The following is a 23,374-nucleotide window of genomic DNA, read 5'->3' as shown; positions in this document are numbered from 1 at the left end:
GGGAACGGAAGAGTGCTTCGGTCAGTGCCGGCCATTTCTCGCCCTTCCAACGGAAGGTTAGGATATCGTAAATTAAATGCTTGATACTTTTGAGAAAACTTTAGCACATCCTGCGACTGACACTGGAGGCAAGGCATCGCGAGATTAATCAGGCAAGTGATTCGAAATAATAAAACTGCTAATGGGAAATGAAAGAGTGTGAATGTGGCTAATCTAGGAGATAGGGTGAATCAGCAGACCAGTCAACACTGAGCAAGAAGGTTAATCGAAGTAGAATTTGAAATCATCCCAATGCAGTGGGAATTATGCAATGACGCGAAGCGTCATGATGACAGCATGTGAGAAACACATACGTATAGTAAAATAAAAGTAAAGCAAAAGAAATACCACTTCGGAAGATTTACAAAATGCTTCAGAATTCTTTAATAACAAACACTATACTGGGTAGGACTATGATGTAATGAAAATTAGCTGTACTGAAGGTGACAACGACAGCCTTGATATGTGACTAGGTGTAAAGGGATACGCGTTTGGCAATATATATGCAAGGAAACACAGCAAGAAATAAAGTCGCAGTTTCGCCCGAAAGTTTCTTCCGAAATTGACAATGATAGAATATGTAAGCGTGACTGAATGAGGGCGTAGTAAAGAATTGATACGCAGTCTTTGTGTGTCTGCTTCTCTCTGCATCCTCCTTCCATTCTCTCGAGAATTCAAACCAAATACCCGGGAAACGTTTTTTTACTTTCGCAGGAACGGTGTCACATGCGCATAGGTAAGCATGAACACATCTCCCTTGATGAGTGCGGAAACTGGCTGTCAACATTCTGGAGTGAAGAATCGCGGGAGTGGCACCTCACTGACCTTTGCGAATCTCTCCCTTCAAGGGGGACGAAATATCTAAATCACATTGCATACGGAGTTACCATCACTACGTGCACTCAGTAAACATCGCAGATTTCTATGAAGCTCAAGCCCCCACTGGCACGATCTTTGGCCACGTCGTAGATCGCTTTCTAGACACACGAGCACAGGCAACGCGTCCCTATGACGTCCGCCAAAGGCGTCTACTATGGAGTCCGCCATTCGCATGCCCAACGTCTTATTAGACGCCGTGGTTGTCTTCACCCTTTACGCAGCGGCGGGTGAGGAGCACATCGAGGTACCCGAGAACACGCCGCCTCTCTTCCCCCGCCTGACACCCTGCCTCGCGCGCGACACGAGAGGGCACGATTCCGACCCGCGTTCCCCCTGGCGCACGCGAGAATAAACAACGTTTGGCGGCTCGCCCTCACCAGGTTTCACTTGTACATGCACCATACAGCACACGGAGCCGGTTTTGTCGCCCTTAGACGTTATACAGAACCTCACGGCGACGGCAGAAACGCGCCTTCAGTATCCACATGGCTGCGATCACAATAAAAACGTGTAATAATTTTTCGTCTAATTGATGGCAAAGCCATTGCGCTCGAGAACCTTGCCACTACCATTACGCAATGCTTGATGATTTCACGCGTACCCAATACTTTTTCAAATGTTTATGATATATTATTTCAAAGTAAAGGATGCTTTCAAATATTTATATGTTTTAAGCCTGATCCTATAATATTGGTAACTTGCGAAATGGTGACTCTATCTAGGAGCACACACCAGAAAATTATTGATTTCAATCAACCTAGGTAAAGGGATGCCTTTATAATGTTGTGTTCAGCGATGGCTCACATCGTTATTATCAAGCAGGTCATCAATACAGCAAACTTCTTCATATTGCGACTCTATTTTGCAGAATAGGAGAACATCTTTGATTAGGTAAAGATAAATATAGTTACGGAGGACTGCATTAACTTTAGCAACTACTCTGGTACTCTACATGAAATGCAGAAACAGTTCTTAAGACAGCAGGAGGCAATAAAATACTATCTTTTAAAGTATACATTAGCTGCATGTAAGAAGTATTCTGTGGTGCAGCTGAAAAACATTACGTGTGAAGATGAACGGTATGCAGCTCAGCGAAAACCATTTAATGATGACATTGTCTTGTTAAGAAATGTGATTACACCTTGGAGTGAATGGATGGCAATGCTAAGAGAAGTCTTGCCCAGATATGGATTACTAATGGGATGTGCAGTAGCGTTCGAAGCAGCAAATAATTGGGATTGCTATTTGGCCTGTAATATAATTGGCAACGCTATACATATCTGGCCAACGAGAGCATAGGTATTCCCGATGAACTTGCACATTATGAAATTAGTTTATTTAGTGGTGATTCTGAAGCTAGCTTCATTTGCAGCTTCAGCAGCAGGCTGTCATAGTTGACAGCGCTCCTGCTTTTGAATCCATCATCAACATCATCAGCCCGGTTACGGCCACTGCAGGCCAAAGGCCCCTCCCATACTTCTCATACTATCCTGGTCATGTACTGATTGTGGCCGTGCTTTCCCTGCAAATTTCTTAATCTCATCCGCCCACCTAATTTTCAGCCGCCCCCTACTACTCTTCCCTTCCCTGGGAATCCAGCCCGTAACCTTTAATGACCATCGGTTATCTTCCCTCCTCAATAAATGTCCTGCCCATACCCTTTCTTTTTTTTTGATTTCAACTAAGATGTCATTAACTCGAGTTTTTCCCTCACCTAATCTGCTCTTTTCTTATCCCTTAACGTTACACCTATCATTCTTCTTTCCATAGCTCGCTGCGTCGTCCTCTTCTTAAGTGGAACTCTTTTCGTAAGCCTCCAGGTTTCTGCCCCTTACGTGAGTACTGGTAAGACACAGCTGTTATACACTTTCCTTTCGAGGGATAGTGGCAACCTGCTGTTCATGATTTGAGAATGCCTGCCAAACGCACCCCAGCTTATTCTTAATCTTCTGGATATTTCAGCCTCATGATCCGGATCCGTGGTCACTACCTGCCCTAAGTAGGTGTATTCCCTTACCACTTCGAGTGCCTCGCTACTTATCGCAAATTCCTGTTCTCTTCCGAGACGGTTAAACGTTGCTTTAGCTTTATGCAGATTCCTTTTAGACGCACCCTTCTGCTTTGCCTCTCCAGGTCAGTGACCATGCATTGCCATTGGTACCCTTAGTTACTAAGTAAGGCAATAGCACCAGCGAATCACAAGATACTAAGGTATTCTACATTAACTCTTTTCACCAATTCTTCCCAATCCAGGTGTCGGAATACTTCCTGTAAGCACGCTGTGAATAGCATTCGTGAGATCGTGTCTCCCTGCCTGATGTCTTTCTTTATTGTGATTTTGTTGCTTTCTTTACGGAGGACTACGGCGGCTAAGGAGCCGCTATAGATATCTTTCAGTATTTTTACCTACGGCTCGCCTACACCCTGATTCCGTAGTGCCTCCATGACTGCTGAGGTTTCGACAGAATCAAACGCTTTCTCATTGTCAATGAAAGCTATATATAAGGGTTGGTTATATTCCGCACATTTCTCTATCACCTGATTGACAGTGAATATAGTCTATAGTTGAAATGCCTTTACGGAATCATGCCTGGTCCTTTGCTTGGCAGAAGTCTAAGGTGTTCCTGATTCTATTTGCGATTACCTCAGTAAATATTTTCTAGGCAACGAACAGTAAGCTGATCGGTCTATAATTTTTCAAGTACGTGGCGTCCCCTTTCTTATGGATAGGGATTATGATAGCGCTCTTCCAAGATTCAGGTACGCTCGAGGTCATAAAGCATTGCGTATACAGGGTGGCCACTTTTCCTAGCACGATCTGCCCACCATCCTCCAACAAATCTGCTTTTACCTGATCCTCCCCAGCTGCCTTCTTCCTTTGCATAGCTTCCAAGGCTTTCGTTACTTCCGGCGTTACTTGTCGGATTTCAAATTCGTCTAGACTGTTCTCTCTCCCATTATCGTCGTGGATGCCACTGGTACTGTATAAATCTCTATGGAACTCCTCAGCCATTTGATCTATCTCATCCATATTAGTAATGAGATTGCCGGATTCATCTCTTAACGCATACTTCTGGTTCTTGCCAATTCCTAGTTTCTTTTTATTGCTTTTAGGCTTCCTCTGTCTCTGAGAGCACGTTCAATTATATCCATATTTTACTTCCTTATGTCAGCTGTCCTACGCTTGTTGATTAGCTTGGAAAATTCGGCCAGGTATATTCTAGCTGTAGGGTTAGAGGCTTTCATACATTGGCGTTTCTTGTTCAGATCTTTCGTCTCCTTCGATAGCTTACTGGTATCCTAATGGAGGTACCACCGACTTCTATTGCGCACTCCGTAATGATGTTTATAAGATTGTAGTCATTGCGTCAACACTAAGGTCCTTTTCCGGAGTTAAAGACGAATACCTGTTCTCTAGCTTGATCCGGAATTCCTCTATTTTCCCTCTTACTAATAACTCGTTGATCGGCTTCTTATGTACCACTTTCTTCCGTTCCCTCCCCAAGTCGAAGCTAATTCAAGTTCTTACCATCCTATAGCCTCTGCTGCCCACCTTACCGATTACATCAACATTTTGTATATTGCCAGGGTTAGCGAGGAGTATAATGTCTATTTCATTGCAAGTCTCGCCATTCGGGCTCCTCCACGTCCACTTTCGGCTATCCAGCTTGCGGAAGAAGGTATTCATTATCCGCGTATTATTCGGTTCAGCAAATTTTACTAATAACTCTCCCCTGCTACTCCTAGTGCCTATGCCATATTCCCCCACTGATTGTCTCCAGCCTGCTTCTTGCCTACCTAGGCATTGAAGTTGCCCATCAGTATAGTGTATTTTGTATTGACTTTACCCATCGCCAATTCCACGTCTTCATCGAAGCTTTTGACTTCCTGGTCATCATGACTAGATGTAGGGGCGTAGGCCTGTAAGATATTCAATTTGTACCTCTTATTAAGTTTCACAAGACCTGTCACCCTCTAGTTAATGCTAAAGAATTCCTGTATGTTACCAGCTATATTCTTAATAATCAGGAATCCGACTCCTGGTTCTCGACTCTCCGCTAAGCCCCGGTAGCACAGGACGTGTCCAGTTTTTAGCACTCTATATGCTTCTTTTGGCCTCATAACTTCACTGAGCCAGATGATATCCCATTTATTACCCGCTAATTCCTCGACTAGCCCTGCGAGACTCGCCTCACTAGATGACGTTCTAGCGTTAAACGTTGCCAGGTTCAGGTTCCAATTTGCAACTTCTACTTTTCCAACTTTTACTCATTCACGAAGAAATACAAACAAATGTAGAGAAGGCAAATACCTCAAGTTCTAACTTTCTGGGTTTGTGTTAGCAACTGCAAATGGCACCGTAAACTACGAGCCAAATAAGGAATTATTAAAATTAATATGCTTTATGAAACGTTTTTTTGTTTTCTTGAGAACCGACAAGTTAGCTGGAGGCACGTACTCAATATGGTATATTTCATGGCATCACTCTACATGTCGCTTGCGTGTTTTCTTTAAAGCCGGTGGTATTACAAAGAAGGGCACCGCATTCATATGGACATGTTTCACGCAACATCGATAACATGACGCAACATTCACGCAACATCGATAACATGATTTTCCTATACATACCATATATTTTGCATAGCCACGTCTAAATTCTTCTGACATGTTTAGGTATGTATAGAACGTCGAACTCTGTGGGCGAAAGAAAAGGTTACAAACCTGAACAATCTCCACAATCTCGATTGCGGACAATGAGCAGTGCAAATGCGTTAGAGTCCACGGATGACGTATTCTAGAGCTCACCCAACGTGCTGGTGATACTTCATTATTAATGTTTATTAATGGATCGAGTGACAACGCTTGATCGTCACAATAGCAATTCCTGTAGGTTATAGTTTTTACACACTCTTATTTTACATTTACTTAGCGTTTTTTGGATAATTCAGAAATTGTATATGCAGGTGATTTACCCTCAGTATCTGTCTAGAAGATTTGTGCTTTATTCAGCAGTGACGTTGCTTTCTAATTTTTAAGGTTTAAATCTGCGCAGCTGCTTTATTCTCTGAAGCACTCGTTTTCCATTTGGGAAATACCATTTTAAATTAAAGAATCACTCATGAGCAGTTGAAAAGAAAGAGCACACGGCCATTGTTTATTAAAAACGAAGATAATTTTCACATTTTTGTGCTTGTAAGTTAGACAAATTTTGTTTAATGGTATCACCAGCGCATACTTTAACTTGAAAATTTACACCGTACCCCTCAGTCATATATTGTAGCGCTAGACTCACGAAACATTTACTGCTGCACGGATGTTTTATTCATACCGTATTTTGGGAGGCAGCATTTGAACATTCAATGACCTGAAATAGAAGAAATAATAGCCGATCTAGTCCTCATTACCATTAAAGAGGTGCTTTTCTAGACTTGTGTTACTTAGCAACATAAAACAAAATATTTTCGTAATGATGGTAGGGTTTTCAGATAACCGACAATATAAAGTGGCCAACAATACAAGACATCTTCTGAATACCACTTGTTTTTGTGAAGTGACTGAGACCGGCAAGGTAAGGCATAGTTTAGTTTTAATGTGGCGATGGACGCAGTGGTTAACAAAATCATGCCTACAAAGAAACGAAGTGCTGAATCAGTAAAATGACAGAAAAAATTTTTATTATAAGCCACTATGTTTGTTGAATATTGTTTGCGCGAAAGACGCGTAATTCAGTTACACATGCCATAGCGTTGTTTCGAATGCAATTTCATGCCGGCGGACATAACATGTTAGAAAACTCGCAATGCGTTTTAGCCTAAAATCCTACAAACCTATGCATGCAGACATAGAATATGCACATCGTGTTAAGACACGATTTGCTTTGAAAGTAAATTATTTTTGGACAGTAGTATGCATTTTCAAGTTTTTGTTGGTGAACGCGTTTCATCGGAACATCAGTGCTATCAGGATACCCTTCGGCCCAAGAGGGTACTGTATCTGAGATCTACCTAATGTTGTCGCCAATTATCAAGCGTATGCTATAGGAGATACGTTTAATGAAATAACTGCGTGCCCGGATACTTCTGTAGCTTCTCGACTCCATGTGAATACCGGCGATTTGAAGAACAAAGTTACGATGATACACGTCCAAACAGGGGCGGCACTTGACACAAGATAATATTCGTAGACGTACAAACGACCACAAACTTCGGTGATGCTCGTCTTCACGGGCTAGAATTCATTAAATTAACTTACCTGTCACCGTTTTGTTTTCAGGATTTGTCGTCCCTCACTGTCACACCATGGCTGAGCGATAACGTCTGTTTACGCCAAGCTCAACAACTTGATGACTTGCGCGCGCGTTGCGCATGAAGCAGCATTCCAGTAAACAAAGCATGCATATATCTCCATAGGGAGTACTTGTGCAGATTTATACTAATTTCTAGCCTCGTACGTAAATGGACATGGCTGCTACACAATTCAGTTTCAGTGTATTCAAACTGCAACATGTATTTAATGAAGCCGGCTAAGTATGAATGAATGAGAGTGTTGCACTGCCACTGCCATTGCACTGCGATTACAGTATTTATTAGAGCTAATGCGCTTATATATCGAGTTCATGGTTCACGCGCAAGTGAGGCCGCTCCATGCTGGTTAGAATTTCCCATAACCTGCTGTCGAATCACGAACATTACCTGAAGTATACGTTCGCCTAATATTTTAGGAAAAACACTTCCACATTGCAGCTGCGAATCTGTTAGACGTGTCACACCATTCTTGTTTCGTGCCTGAAGAACAAATCAGCTCCCCTGTATAGCGGAATATATAAAAAATAGTCTATGTGAAGATTTACACGTGGTGTCAGCGTGAGCAAGTGTTTCCGGCAACGCTTTTAGGACCTTAGTTTGAAGATATCAAAGCTTCTGGTATACGAATCTTATAATTGATGTACCTTACTGATGCAATCGGTTCTTTATTAGCAGACAGCAATCGCTGCCGTTCTAGTTTCATCCCGAAAGAGTATCTTTACTCTGCTTGTATGACTGTAGTCACGTAGTGCTCACGTTTTTGAAATTATTAAGCGCGATTAATTATTTTTTCCACGCCTTTTATGGCTCCTGATCATTTAACATACCACTGAACAACGAGTGGATGAAGACGATTGGCCTGTGATAGAAGAAGCGCTGCAGTTATGCTGGAAACTTCGTGGTTTCGTTATTCCGGTTCTAACAATTTTTACTATTGAAAAGGTGATTCATTTTGCCTCCTATCTGTAAATAGAAACTATCCAGAATAAAGGTGAGCTTCCCGCCGATTCATTCTATCCGCATTATTCTCGGCCAATTTCTCAATGTTCATCCCCGAGTGATGAAACGAAAAGGAACTAGTTATGTACGTTACCGTTGCTGTTTCACGTCATTCGCCTTCGGAAAAAGGTTTTGCTCGGGGCTACTGAAATTGCGCTCTGTTGAGGTGACTAATTATGGCATTCGTCGGTTATTACAAATATACTTTCTTTCCGGCAACATTATTCGAAAGATCAATTGCATCGCCACTACATTGAATGTTCGTAAGAGAGCAGGATCGGGCTGAAGCTAATTGGCTCGATATATGATAGGCCAAAAAGATTACGTACCGTTCCAACGATTTCCGCTTGAGTCATATTCTGGGATATGGTGAGACAATGCCATGAAAGAAATGTGGATAGGAATGAAACAAATAAGACAACGCAGCAACCTTGGCCAGGCAGTGCAAGCGATGACAATATAAAGCGCAAAATTCAGTACGTGTATGCGGATTTTACAACGAGGGATAACGCCTATCTGATGAAAAACTCAATAAGAAGTTATTTTGTGAAGACACAGGAAGAGAGCGCGTGGAACAGAGAGTAAACAGGGATAGATGATATTCCCATTGACATAAGAGGAAAGAAATGGAGCTGGGCAGGCGACGTTGTGCGTAGGATAGATAAACAGTGCACCATTAGAGTTGCAGAATGAGTGGCAAAGGAATGTAAGCGCAGTCGAGGAGGGCAGAAAACTAGGTGTGGGGAAGAAATTAGGAACTTCGTATGCGCAAGTTGGATTCAGTTGGCGCACGGCAGGGGTAATTAGAGATCGCGGGAAAGAGGCCTTCGTCCCGGAAGTGGACAGAAAATAGTATAATAATGATGGTAACCATATATACATCTGAATTGCGGCAAGTACTCATTCCTACGGGATGCGATTTAGCTGCTGGCAGACGTGGAATATTTCTGGCAGAGTCGAAAAATTAGCGCAGGTTGATTTATATGACAAATTATTCGCATAAAATGCGGTGCCACTAGTTTATTCCATCAACGACAGCTACAGGTGCCAGAACTACGATATCTAATGCGATCGATACACGCCGTAGGGGAAGGAGGTTTGAATACTAACTTTGCACACTTGCAGTTCCTTGCCGCTCCAGTAAACCTAAGTACAGAATCATTTAGGAACTTCGGCCTAGTCAAAATGCACATTGACGGCCAGGATCAAACCTGCAGTGACCAGGAGCTGAGGAGCCAAATTCCATACCAACTTAGCCACAGTGCAGGCCTCGAAGAATGGTTCCCACTACTAATAAAGAGGATTTAGTCTGAGGAGCGCCGTAATATCAGATGTGTTTTGAGTAAGTGTGGATATTACAGCAATTATTAAAGAGATTATGGGGAGATTGCTAAGCCAGTAAAGGAGCTCACAGGGAGGTAAAGGCGCTGATGCGCACAGGGCGTTTAAAGAGTTCAAGGAAGCCCCGTACAGAGGGGTGATGTTGTTGACTTCCTATTTTCTCCGCCATACTGCCTGCCACAGTTGCTTCTGCAAACGCCGCAGCCGCTTCCTTCGCTTGGATGAAGGGTTCGGGTGAAGAGTGGCCCAAATCATTTGCAAACCATCTCTTCAATGGCACTTAGAATAGATGAGCACTGTATGAAAGGGAGCAGTTAGCTCTAATCTAGGCCCTCCGTAAGCTCGTCATGTGGGCCTATGTCGCCCTAATAAATATGATGTGTGACCACAATCGTATAACGTATTTAACCGCGACGCGCCGGTAGTATCTTTTGGAGAACCACGATGCGTCGGATATGCCTGTTTTGTTGACCTCCCTGTCTTTCGAAATATTCCTCCGTATTTATTCCTCTATTCGCTTATGTAACAGAGCACATGGCGTGGCAACATCAGCCAAGCTACACGAAACACTGGCTGTCAGGGTCTATACGCTGCTTCCACACGTAGGCGTGAAGTCATGCCTGCCGGTGTGCTGGCCCATGTGGGATGGCTTGCGGCTGGCGCTCGTACAGAGACTTCTTAAAATACAGCCACCCTCAAAATACGTGCACTGTGACCAGTTTGTATGGAGATATACGGCAATTCTGCGTATCAATTTTTATGGCTGTTCCATTATTGATAACTTCATGGGGTATATTTAATTGTCGTGAGCCGAATTCGCTTCGGAATGATGAGATAAGTAGGAGCTGAAAATTTCCCTTGTGCGCCACCAAGAGTGCTTCGCAGCCTAATTTTTTATTCAGCATAAAACGGCAACAGATCGCACGCTCAGTCTGTCCTTATTTCCTTAGAGCTGGCCTCTGAACCAAGTTTTTTTTTTAATCCGGGGACTGTTAAGCAATTCCTAGGGATTGTGAATGCGAAAGCACACAGGTCTAGTTTAACGCCACTCAGCGGTCCTACGAGTTCTGAAGTTCTCGGGGTCCAGCAACTGCCTTCCGACGCTTGGCCGACAACTCCTAGATAAAACAAGGCCGCGCACATCAGTTGCGCGACGCCGTGCTACCTTGCACGACTGGCACAGAATCTAATGGGACGCTCCCGAGTTAGCCGCGGTGATTTTAACCTTAGCGCTTTCGTCACGCTGGTCTTGGCAATGGAAATTTTGGTTCATGTAGCATGACGTCATAAAGCAAAGTGCACAGGCCTGCTAAGTAGTGTGCGTTTGTTTAGTCCAGTGGGTAAGATAATCGCCTGCTCAACATGGGGTTCTAGGTTTAAAGCTTACTACCATCAAAGTTGTTCCTTCCGAATTTACTCTGTTTTTATATGGTAGCCCTGTTAGAGATTATAGAGGCGCAGTCATAATGCAAGCAAGAGCTTACGCGAACCATGAAAGGGGGATAACTCACCCAGGGCGCTATCGAGGCAGCTCGTCTTCTTTTTCGCCCGCCCTTCGCCGTCAAGACGCACTTCGTGATGAGGCGTCAGAGACAATGAGAATTAAGGTTCCATTGTGCTGCTCCAGACGCAGACATCAGCTTTCTTGCTCAATGTTTCATTTCAAGCTTTAAATTCGAAAATTCGCAGAACCATGACCCTTATAACGTGTAACGATTTCAATATGTTTTTATTCCAATCTCCTGACCGCAAACTTGCGTAACTGCATACGCAGGCATCAGGCGCGGACCCGCAGGGTTGCCTGAACAGACCAAGTAAACGGTCTGCTCATTTAGAGGAGGTCAGTTCTGTTTGATTTATAAATGATAACAGTGCCAACTCTGAGCGGCTTGTCTTATCTCTTTGGCTAACAAGATACGAGCAGCACGCTCAAGTGAAGATGGTTTCGATGGGGCCGAGCCAGTGCACTGAAAATCGATAACTGGATGAAGAGGGTAGTGCCAGCGTTTGTGATTGGAGCTCTTTTCCTTACTTAGCTTGCAATGGCTGGTCGAAAGTCGCGGCGTTGTGCAACGGAAGTTTAAGAATTCTCCTAAAACGAATCCTCGCAGAGTAGAGTCGGTAAAGCCAGGTCGTAAACATGCCGATACTGTTCGAAAACGTTAGACGGCCTTGCAAAACGTTTTACTCTATGCATATAAACCTATGCTCTCCAGCAAGTGCGAGTACTCAGCGCCTGAGTGATCGGAGGAAGCCATATTTTATTCCTATCTTAACGGGGAAGCCTGCCCCTATTCGGAAGAAAATTCACTTTTGTTCAACATAATAATGCATCTTTAACGCCACACATCAATTTGACGCGGTGAGTTTTCGCGGTTTTTACTTCGCGTTACAGGCACCAGAAGTGGGTGCACCGAAAAAAGCTTTTCACCAATCATAATCATCATCATCAGCATCACCCTGGTTGCGCCCACTACAGGGCTAAGGCCTCTCCCATACTTCTCCTACTATGCCGGTCATGTACTAATTGTGGACATGTTGTCCCTGCAAACTTCTTAATCTCATCCGCCCACCTAACTTTCTGCCGTCGCCTGCTACGCTTCCCTTCCCTTGGAATCCAGTCCGTAAGCCTTAATGACCATCGATTATATTCCCTCCTCATTACATGTCCTGCCCATGCCGATCTCTTTTTCTTGATTTCAACTGAGATGTCATTAGCTTGCATTTTTCCCTCACCCAATCTGCTCTTTTCGTATCCCTTAACGTCACACCTATCATTCTTCTTTCCATAGCTCGTTGCATCGTCCTCAAATTAGTAGAACCCTTTTCGTAAGCCTCATGGCTTCTGCCCCGTACGTATGTACTGCTAAGGTACAGCTGTTATACACTTTTCTCTTGAGGCATCATGACAACCTTCTGTTCATGACATGAGAATGCCTGCAAAACGCACCGCAGCCTATTCTTATTCTTCCGATTATTTCACTCTAATGGTCCGGTTCCGCGGTCACTACCTGCCCTATGTAGATGTATTCCCTTACCACTTCAAGTGCCTTGCTACCTATTGTAGACTGCCGTTCTCTTCCGAGACTGCTAAACATTACTTTAGTTATCTGCAGAAAAATTTTCAGACACCCCCTTCTCCTTTGCCTCTCCAGGTCAATGAGCATGCATTGCAATTGGACCCCTGCACCCTGTAGTTTGACCAATTGCCGAGTCCTAATGAACAAAAGGCGTTGAACTAGAAAAAAGTATTTTTCATTTGTTCGGTCCCATTATGCCTTATCAGTTTGTACATGTCATATCAGATGGGTAGCTATCACGGTTTTCATGACATCGCAAGACAAACAGGCAAAGTGGGGCTGGTGCAAAATTATTTTGACCAATCATGCATTCTTAACCAAGCAGCCATCGAGAACCTCCCGCAATACTTCAGCAAATGCTGGCGAGCCAGGTCATTACTCTGGCAGTGGAAATCTGCCAAGGTCATCTTGATTCCCAAGCCAATCAAGCCATCCGACATTGAGAACCTCCGGCCGATTTCGCTTATCTCCTGTGTGGGCAAAGCCTTGGAACATGTACTCATGAACAGGTGGCAGAGGTACCTGGGAGATTCGAGGTTTTACACAAACATCGTTGTCGGCTTCCGAAACAAGGTCGGAACACAGGACGCCATGATACATTTGAAAAATGAAATTCTCGATAAAACTACCAACACGAAAGCCTAGCGTACCATCATGGGTTTGGACCTGCAGAGCGCTTTTGATAAAGTGGGACATTCTGCGATCCTCGCCCAGGTGTCACGGCTAAACATGCGCATGAGAAGATATGCGTACATCAAGGAGATTTTTTGAGGAAGCGGACCACCGAGATCATCGCCGGTGACCTACAGCTCCAAAAGAAGCTCGGCAGTGTCGGGACCCCCTAGAGCTCGGTCATCTCGCTATTACTTTTCAACATTGTAATGATAGGGCTCGCCGAGAGGTTCTCGCGAGGCGCTGAGGTCCGACAAACAGTATATGCTGACGACATAACACCCTGGGTCCCAGGAGGAAACGACGGACTCATCGAGAGTACATTGGAAGAAGCGGTTGACGCTATCGAGGAGCAACTGGATGGGTGTGGGCTCGTCCGCTTTCTAAGCAAGTCGCAGATGTTGGTCATTCCACCGAAAGGAGCAGCTACGAAGATGAAAGGCAACGAACCAGCGAGAAAGCAAGAGACAATAACGATGAAGATGTGCAGCGGTCATACGATCCCGGAGGTCGAGAACATTCGAGTGCTGGGGATGCTGACTGAACCCAAATGAGAGAACGGCGACGTGGGGAACCGTCTCGCGGCCAAAATCACCATGGCCATTCACCTCATCAAAAGGGAGTCACACGGAACAGCAGGCAAGGAGGAAGAATGCCCCAGCTGGCTTGTGGAATCCTTCGCTATAAGCCCCATTGCATACGTTGCTGCTTTCCACAACTGGAGGCAGTGCGAGCGAAATAAGATCAATGCGCTCGTAGTCAAAGCGTACAAGGCAGCACTCAGACTTCTCGACTGCAGAAGCACCGACATCTTGGTCCTAGCACTTTATAACACCCTGGAAGAAATCGCCACGCACAGACGACCACCCAGCTCGCGCGCCTATCGGAAACAAGAATGGGCAAAGAAGTGTTCCATGACCTAGGCCTGGAGCCATAGGGAAGGGGACAGAAAAATACAGAGGCGATTGTACCGGACACAATTAGTGGACGGTTACGGGTACGTCCGGTGCCATGAAACCTGAACCCTCCATTACACAAAGCGCTGCGGTCGCCGGGAGCCACGCTCATCCATCTGCATGCGTAAGAGACAGGGGTGCCGTCTTTGTCAACGCGGAAAAGTATCCAGATGAGAGAAAGGCATTCACCGCAGCAGTTGTCGAGGCTCCATTGGTGCAAAGCGAACGGCGGCGAGTGTGCGCAATCGAGGGGGCATCGAGCCGAGGAGGTGGCCATTGCCCTGGCCCCGATTGCACGACTGTACTCTGTGATTCTTGGACGGCAGTGAGAAATAACCCCCGAGCTAGCGTGTGTGGTGAAACCGCGCGTGTGTTGCGTGCGGTCGATCCGCGAGTGAAAAGTGGTGTGTCGTGATCAAGTGGCTTCCGGTGCACATGGGTAGTGACGTGTCTAATCCTGGCAACGCAAACCACAATGAGATGGCAAACGCGGTGGCGTGAGGACTAACAAACCGTGCCGCTGCTACTGCAATGGACCCGTCGTAGTGTTGGGAAACCAAGGCCAGAATCAGCTCCTACAACGAAATTGTGAAGTCGTGCAGACTCGACAAAATGACTATGCCGCCACGTCATCCGGGCTTGGCCCTTAAGGAAGCGGTGTATAATCGACCACTTCAGACGGGGTCATTACTCACCCCGGTGCTGATGAGGCCCCTGTGTTCGAATGTTTATGTGAGTTACCTGTGTTGTGTGTGCCGAATGGAAAGGCTCGACGCCGCAACTAGGTGCTACGATGAAGAGGTCCAAGCCAAGGCTGTCCAGCACATATCGGCGGCCCTCGAAAGGCAACGACCAAGCGAAATCGGAGGGAGGCTACCACCCCAAAAAGAGGGGTAGGCCCGATCGACCAAAGGAAGTAGTGCGGCTACGGCCGCAGAAATGACGGCGCACGCCGGGAAGATGTCTTGTCCCTGTTACGGCGACGCCTTCCTTACAGGTGAGGGCTAATCGCTCTGCACGCATTCCCAATAATGTTGCTTCGCTTGCTCGCGGCACTAATCGCTGAGAGCTGATTGCAGAATTGAACGAGAAAAGTTTGGGATAGCTCCCTTAAGTTTGAAATAGTCGCCCCATATAACCTATGCACTGGCCCCAAGCAGTCTACAAGGGGCCTGAATGATGCATGCACTAGTAGAGAGAACGAGCATTTGTTTTCATGGATGGTGCAGTCACGCATGTGTGTTTTCGTTTAACGCAGGAATTAGTCGAAGTGTTGAGCGAACGCTTATTCCTACCCGACTCAGCATTCCATCCAGCGTCGATTCTTTACACGTGTTGTACACACGGCAGGAGATCAGCATCACCTGGAAGAATAACGTGATCAGAAGTTGTCGAGGCTGAATATAGCCTCAGCAGCACCTACACCAACCGAAATTTATCACGCTAAAGCATGCAATAAATGTGGTTCGTCGCTCCAATTTTCACGTTTGTTGTCTTAATATTATTCGTGTAAGATTATTTGCGATAACTTGACCTATACGGGTGGTAAAAATCACCCTTGTGGCAGCAGAGGTGCTTTTCCTGTCATATTAGATTGATTTGCACTAAGCAACTGATTCAAGAAGGAAGAAAAAAATTTTACACATACTATTTTAATGGGTACAGTGAGCTATATAAAGGTGCACTGAGCTATAACACTGCTGAATCATTTTCAGCACTGTTGAATATAAGGTGCGATTTGGTAAAGAACGCTACATGCTAATATAAAAGTAGTTAGCCAGACATTCTGAACAGAACAGCATCATGCTAATGCTACAAGCTGCGGTACAGCATTATTCAACGTTGTACCTAACTAACAGGTTGGACAGAAAGTTCGGTTCAAGGAGGAACCATTCTCTGAAATCAATTGCCTGCAGAATTTCTAGTGCAAATCAAGCAAAAATATGCGCTCGTCTATATTTTGCTTTAAAGGCAGCACTACTGCCACCTCAAAAACATTTCGCAGTTGGCACTACCACATTGCCCACTGGATGTGCAGTAACGCATGTCCCAGTGGTAGCCGTGCAGCGCTGCCATACATACACAGGGTGTCTCACCGCCTAGAAGAAAGGTGGCGAACAAGTTTGGTGTAGGCATTTTTTCAGCACCGCTAACACTCACAAGTATATGCAAGTTGGTAAACATTGCCGGGCGTCAAGGTACATGCACTAAGGAGCATGTCACCTGCTTTGTTAACTGAAATGTAGTGGTGGTATACTACATTTCACTTCCCTGAGGAAAGTGGTATATTGAACAAACAGGTGCCTGAATGAGTGGCTTGGGGAGTACCGGAACGCTGTAAATGCTCTCACAGGCGCTGGCTACTTGGCTGATCACTGTTAAAGTACCCATAAATGCTCCCCATGTTTTCATAACCCACCAGTGCTCAGTCAGTTTGCCAGGCAGTTATATAGGGAAATGTTTGGGGTGTTTTGCATTTTGAAAGCTGCTGATGAATGCATAAGCACTCCATCACTGGTACCAGCTGATAAATAAGTGTTGTGTCTTCAGAAAAATCTGGTGAATGCTTTGTAATGGCTTCTTGTGGATGCTTATCAGCTTCTATGTGCATTTCGTTATCCCCCTATGTGGCACATTCGTTTATGCATCTGTCTCCACATTAACTGAGCATGCGGTGGCCTGTTTGCGTGTTTCTTCTGAATAAAGCTTGTCAGTTGAAGTCTACCGCTTTGGCTAGTCCGACCTTTATTCCATACACCTTGTTTGTGCTAGTAACTATGTCACAGGAGCTGTGTCAACGCCAACTAGCCCAACCTTCTCCATTAATTTCACAATTATTTCTCAAGTTCCCAGGACAGTGGACACGAGCTTGAATTTCTTTAAATGGTACATGAAGGCCAGTATTCACTGTGCTGTAAGTACTACAGCAGTGAGGAGTTTTCTAGTAAGCTTGCTTTCTTTCTCTACATTTTTTTATATTCTTCTTAAGCTATACCGATTCATGCAAGTAGGCATTGTGGCAGAGTCTGTGTCCAGTTGCATCGTTTCCGACTTTGTCTATACTGCATAGACCACATAGTTGGTACATAGTTCAGTCTATTGATGCACTATCATTAAATAAGCATGCAGTTTTGCACATGCAAGATTGCCTGCTCGCTATTGCTAAAGCATTTGCTGGTTATTGCTATGTTGCTCATCAAGTGAAGTTGATTTCAACAGCACCACACAGAACATCTGCTTGGCAGTGGTGTAATTTTAATAGTGATTATCAGCCAACAAGCTCTAAGTCTACAGCTGTCCAGAAATAATTCTATTAGTTTGGGTCTCTCCACATATTTGGTTAGCACAGTGGGCTGTTTTCTATTTATTCTGCTTGGTGCTGTTCAGGTGAGAATATTTTCAACTAGCAAGTACAAAGTGTAATGCTGTCAAACGCCTTTGATTACTGGGCAGATGAATTGAAAGCATTGTACGTAATCCAAAAAGTATTTTTCACAAAATACTAGTGTCATGAACAAGCATCATATGCACTGCAACTCATGGTTTTATGTTGGTATGCAGGTATTTCAAGTTAAGGGTGCTTGTGCATGTATTTTCCACATATTAGCTAATGCTTTAGCTATATGAAACTGCCTATGTTCTGGCTGCTGAAGTCAAACTTGTGGTTGATGAACCTGCTTGTTTTTGCTGTGCACTTACATTTCTGTTGTTTCTTAAGGGTTGTAGCCATGTGACAACTGATGTATTGCAGCAGTGTCAAAGGTAGCTTCCACCCATTATTGCTACAGTGTGCCAACAGACACCTGTCGCTGTATTTGTGCATTTTCTGAGAACCAGCCGTATCCTCTAGGTGAAATTTGTAGTGTCATTTTGAGTTTGCCAGTGAGTTCATATAACTCTTGAGGACAAAATTTACACAGTGAAGGAAGGGAGACCATACAACATGACCAGTGATGACTGAATTTGATAGAAGGAATAAAATTAACACTGAATGTGTGCTTATATTGTGCACAAGTTCCTTAAGAAGGAAAATGTGAGTTGTAATACAAAGGTGAAAAATCACAATAAACAGTATTTGCGTAAAAAAAGGTGAATAGTCAGACTAATTTCTATCCCTTGTCATCTAGAAAGGACGCCTTTTTTCATGCATTCATAATGGGGGCTTGCTCACACGTCTTGTGGTATGCCTCTCTGATTTCTCTTGTCAATTTTTCACCGTGGGTGGAAATAGATAAACTAATTTAATCTGGCCTCAAGCCCTATCGCGGCAATGCACGGCCAAGTCAGACGAGCATGCCGGTCTTCTCAGTAAAATGTGGTGATTTCTTTGGTACATATTTAGTTCCTAACATTAGAATGCAGTACACTGCCCCTAACACGTACTAGACATATTCCGTGGTATGTTTAACCAAGCGTACCTCGCTTGCCTGCTCGCTTTTCTCAGTTCACTTGTGGATTGTGCTGCATACCTGCCTACTTTATTTTTTCGCTCGAAATATGTGTGCATAGCATTCCACAAGCGCATTGAGAAAGGCGTCCAGACAAGGGAGATTTGTATAAATTACCACTAAATGTCTTGTGTACGTCATTAGTAGTGTAGTCTATGCCTCTGTTCATGTGTATGTTTGGTCAAATGTACAGGGTCAACTCTTGGCACGAACACGACTCAGCGTGACCACGCCCTGCGGAGTGCCAGCGTGCATGGCGCAGGGGGGATGTGGAGCTTCGTGTCATCTAAAGTGCGGGAGCATGCCATGCTTTAGCGGATGACACATGACATGAAGTCCCACCTCTAAGCCCCTGTGCGCCTGCACCGCTTAGCTCCGTTGCACAGCCATGCCATGTGCGCTGGCAATCCGCGGAGTTCGGCCACTCTGCACCATCTTCGTACTAAGAATGGACGGTCTTGTACATGGGGCAGACTGGCCGGTGTATAAGCATGTGCCCAGGAGAGCACCTATATTCACTCAAGGGACAAGCATGCTCATCCCACTTGACAATGCATTGACACAACTGGTGATGTACGCCAGATTTAGATTGTTCATCTCTTTTGTTTACGTAAGGCAACCGATTGATCAACAATATCACTGAGTCATACCATTTAAAAAAGAGGGCCATCTGTCAGCCAGTGCTCATTATGATTGCATTACAAAGAGGAATACTCTCTAAATGACACAGAATAGTGATCACTCTGTGCTTATTTGTTCTATTCTTATGCAAGTACTGTTTATCATGATTTTATACATTTGTATTGCAACTTGTGCCCTTTGTTTTAAAAGATTGCTTGTGCAGTGCAAGGGCACACGCAGTATAAATATTATCTTTAATTTTTGCATCAAAATTAATGTTGAATTGGTAGTTTTCGTGTCTTGTTGTCTTCTTTCTGTCCCTTGTGTCACTCAAAAGGTAAACATTAACGTACACCAACTTTCTTAATTACTTGCCCGTCAGTGTTGATAAACATGAAATGTTGTTTTCAGCCAGAATATTCTTACCATTTCTCATTTCCGGTCAGCATAGTGCTAATCCTTTGGCTTTTTATAAAGCATGCTAATATGTACTTCTGATTAATGCAAAACTTAGTTCTAGTTGGTGGTAGCTGAACTTGGACATCATGACAAGTGCAAGGGCACACACACACACACAAAGAGACACAGTCTGAACGGGCGCTAGACATCAACTGAAGGGCTTAATGACAAAAAGCAGCAACGCACATATTGCGCAAAAACCTACAAAAAGATGTAGAAGGTGCAATTGTCCCTAAAGAGAATTCCGCTGCCGCTGTACTAGCGCTGTACTGTTACAACAAACATTTCAAACCTGGTCGCAGTAAAAGGAGCGTGCACACCGAGTTCTGAAGTTTGAAGTTGTGACCGGACTTGGCGCATTCATCGCTGCAGTTTAGTCATGACGAAAATATAACTGCTGAGATCAGTGAGTGGTGCGAGTGGTTTTCAGAGCCCACAAAAGAATTCACTTGTTTTCAACCATGCAAGGGTAATCATACTTTCAAGGCATGTCTCCAGTGTTCTTTAGAACAAGGCCATATAGTGTGTGATGGTGGTGGATTTTGGAGACTGGTGCGCGTAGGTCTCTAGGTAACATGTGCTGCACTGTTCTCCGTGTGACACTGCAATCTTGGAGGCCTTGACGTCACTCGTTCTTGCACTGTTCTCTGCATGGCGGTGCGCCTATTTGAATCAATTGTTTCGCTTTCTCTGTTAATTTCATTATTGCAAGGTTAGACTGTACGAGATATGAGTGTTTGCTGCCCTTAAAATGGAAAAATTTTATTAGTTTATACCTTTACACAAAAATGAATTTCTTGGTGAGGTTGGGTTTAACCCCAGTTTCTTTTAAAACTTGTTCGAGGGGCAGAAATTGGAAATTATGGAGTTGCATCAGAAATTTACGGACCTAATTAACCTATATCATATTGTTTTATATAAGTGCGTTTTAGTGTTAAGAATACTGCTCAGGAAAAAAACACTTCATATCTATTGCAGGTACAGATTGGTGTGGGATTTGTGATACCACTCAACAAATGGCATTACATATTCAAGTCTGCTTCCGACGGAAAGTGCCCATTAGAGGTGGCATGGCACCTGTGGACACCAGTGCAAGCAGGTGAAAGCAGCCTGACTGGACAGGCCTGCCGAACAATGTGCCACGCATCTGGGAAGCTTCTGGCAACACCGGAGAAAGTGGCTGCTTTGAAAAGTAAGTCAACAGTCACCTCATTTAAGAAACATAACTGCATATCTGCAAGTTATCTGAATGAGTTAGCATTACATGATGTATACAGAGCGACAAGAAATGCCAAAGCAAGAATGAGGCAAGTGCCTATATATTATATCTTTTTCTTCTGCTGTATATGCACTATGTCTCGACACACAATTTAAATGTCTCTGTGCGTATGAAAAGCAGCACAAGATAATTTCGGGATATGGGTTTCCTGCGAAAACCGCCCACAAAGCTTCCCCCATAATCAGTTTCAATTAAAGACAATCAAGAAAGTCGGGTGGCTACACGAGCGGTTAATTTTGACAGGACCTTAACAGCTTGCATTCACCTGCTGCTCATTGTCTTAACAGAAGTGAACATTTAAGCACCTCATTGTCTTTGAAATTTCTAATGTAGACTTGGCATGCGTTATTGTAGCTTTTCACGCTTCAGCTTTCATTTCACTTTTTTGAAATAATGCTTCTCAAGAAAATTGGGTTCCGACACAGCTTGGCAAATTGTATGGTCTAAAAGAAGCTTTTTAAACCACTGCCTTCTTAAGTGTTGACTGTGGTCACCTGATGTGCTGCTTTACAATCTGCAGCGTTCACAGCCATGCAATTTCAAAACACTATTCTCATTATTGGGATGTAAAGTTATAAACAGGGATAAAGTGCCTCAGAAAGGGTAGCCAACGTTTCGCTAGGAAGACCTATCTTCTCAAAGGCTGCCTCGTCATCCTCGGCATGTTAGTTTTAAAGTGTTAGTGGAGTGACGTCACATGCAGTTGTCGGGAGTGGCTGGTTGTAAAGGGAGAGACTTGAAGGAGAATGAGCGCAGTCACTTGATGTCTGTAAGCATGATTCCTAAGACGTAGGAACAATAGTGGGAGTGGGAAGGCGGGGAGAAAAGGAGAAAAAAAGAGACACCAAGAGGGAAAGAAAGAACAAGAAAAGAAAAAGAAGGGCAAAGGAAGGTGTTGGGGAAGCAAGAGGTTAGGGAGCATTCAGGGGTGTCTTTGGCAGCATGTTCTTGTGGCTTTAAAGGAGCCGGTGAGGCGGTCAGTGCTCGAGTAACAAAAACAACCCGAAAAGACATTAGTTGAAAGAATGACTTGAGTAGCATAGCAGCAATGCGTCGGATAATTTAGAAGGAGTTAAGATGGCAGCAAGGAGTCCGGAATGCAGTGCATAGGGCAGCTGGAAGGCAGCGGCATGGTCTTTCTAGGGACGTTAGTCCCAGTAGCTCAACGTACGTGTCGTCACAGCGGTACACAGAAGTGGCGATACCCTGTGTGGCTGAGGCACCGAAGAAGGTATCCTGGCGCCTGGGACTTTGGAGTGTGTTGGTGAGGGTGTCTCGAAAAAATATAATAAAGAACAGACAAATATGGGGGTGAACTGAAACTGGAATAACAAATAAGAGGGTGGCATGAGCAAAAGCGGGCGGAAGCAGATGTACATGGGAAAACATATTTATGCGAACATATTTATGGGGATTCTACAGACTTCCTATTGCGCTGCACTGACAGGCCCCACACATACCTACGATACATATACGACATATTCATAATATGGTGACATGGTCAAGACAGCCTAGATAAATATGTAGGATTTCTAAATTCTTTTCACCCAACAATAAAATTCACATCAAAATCTTCAATGGAGCGCATAAACATTCTGGACACAACAATATACATTGACACTGGGACACTAATGACAATGCTGTATGGAAACCTTTGACAAACAACAGTACCTAGAATATACAAGCCACCATCAAGCCACATTGCAAAGAAGGCATCTTTAAAGGCCAAGCACATGGCTACGTAACATGCGTGTTGAAAACCAAGACTACATAGATAGACTTGATTACCTTAAAGAAACCCTATCAAACGGGAACCACCCAAAGAGTCCCCTTCAGAAAGCCTGCACCAATGTAACCAAACCTGACTGAGCCGAGGTGCTCAAGCCCCGCCCTAGGATCACAAAGAACAGCGCCTCTTCTTACTACTAAATTCTCAAACACACTGCCAAACATGAACAACATCCTCAATAAATACTACCCAATTCTCGCCAGCAACCAGAAACAAGATTTTTCCCGCCCTGCCCAGAGTAGTCTTGAGATGGAACACTATAATATTAAGGATATTCTTGTACGTGCCAAACTAAAAACAACAACGAAGTTGGGAACCAGTCCCTGTGGCTGCCCGGGTGCTCTACATGCAAACACATTTAATCTACTACTACAGTAATAAGTACAGCATCAAATTACTCAAACAAGGTAATTTCGAGTTTCATCTGCACATCAAGCAATGTAGTCTACTGTCTAGAATGTGCCACTTGTAGCAAATAATACATAGGTGAGACAGGACAAAAAATTC

General features: G+C 44.2%; 1 protein-coding gene across 6 annotated transcripts in view; it reads right to left on the bottom strand.

The window, feature by feature from the left end:
* LOC139050376 (uncharacterized) overlaps positions 1-23,374 on the bottom strand; it is a 34,832-nt gene that overhangs the window by 2,531 nt on the left and 8,927 nt on the right. Inside the window, exons 2-7 of one of the 6 annotated variants that reach the window (XM_070526637.1) lie at positions 15,567-15,635; positions 11,075-11,134; positions 8,552-8,581; positions 6,248-6,283; positions 5,548-5,613; positions 4,767-4,839 (exon numbers count right to left, since the gene is read on the bottom strand). In XM_070526637.1, the coding sequence (XP_070382738.1) occupies positions 4,767-4,839; positions 5,548-5,613; positions 6,248-6,283; positions 8,552-8,581; positions 11,075-11,134; positions 15,567-15,632 (331 nt within the window). In that variant the 5' untranslated portion in view covers positions 15,633-15,635. The remainder of the gene's footprint in view (positions 1-4,766; positions 4,840-5,547; positions 5,614-6,247; positions 6,284-8,551; positions 8,582-11,074; positions 11,135-15,566; positions 15,636-23,374) is intronic. The other 5 variants (XM_070526638.1, XM_070526639.1, XR_011508850.1 and 2 more) reach the window with 5 other exon arrangements.

This window comes from Dermacentor albipictus, chromosome 10 (assembly GCF_038994185.2).
Source record: "Dermacentor albipictus isolate Rhodes 1998 colony chromosome 10, USDA_Dalb.pri_finalv2, whole genome shotgun sequence".
In the NCBI taxonomy this organism is placed as follows: Eukaryota; Metazoa; Arthropoda; class Arachnida; order Ixodida; family Ixodidae; genus Dermacentor; species Dermacentor albipictus.
Note: the sequence above shows the minus strand (reverse complement) of the source record. Positions and strands in the feature narration are given on the sequence as shown.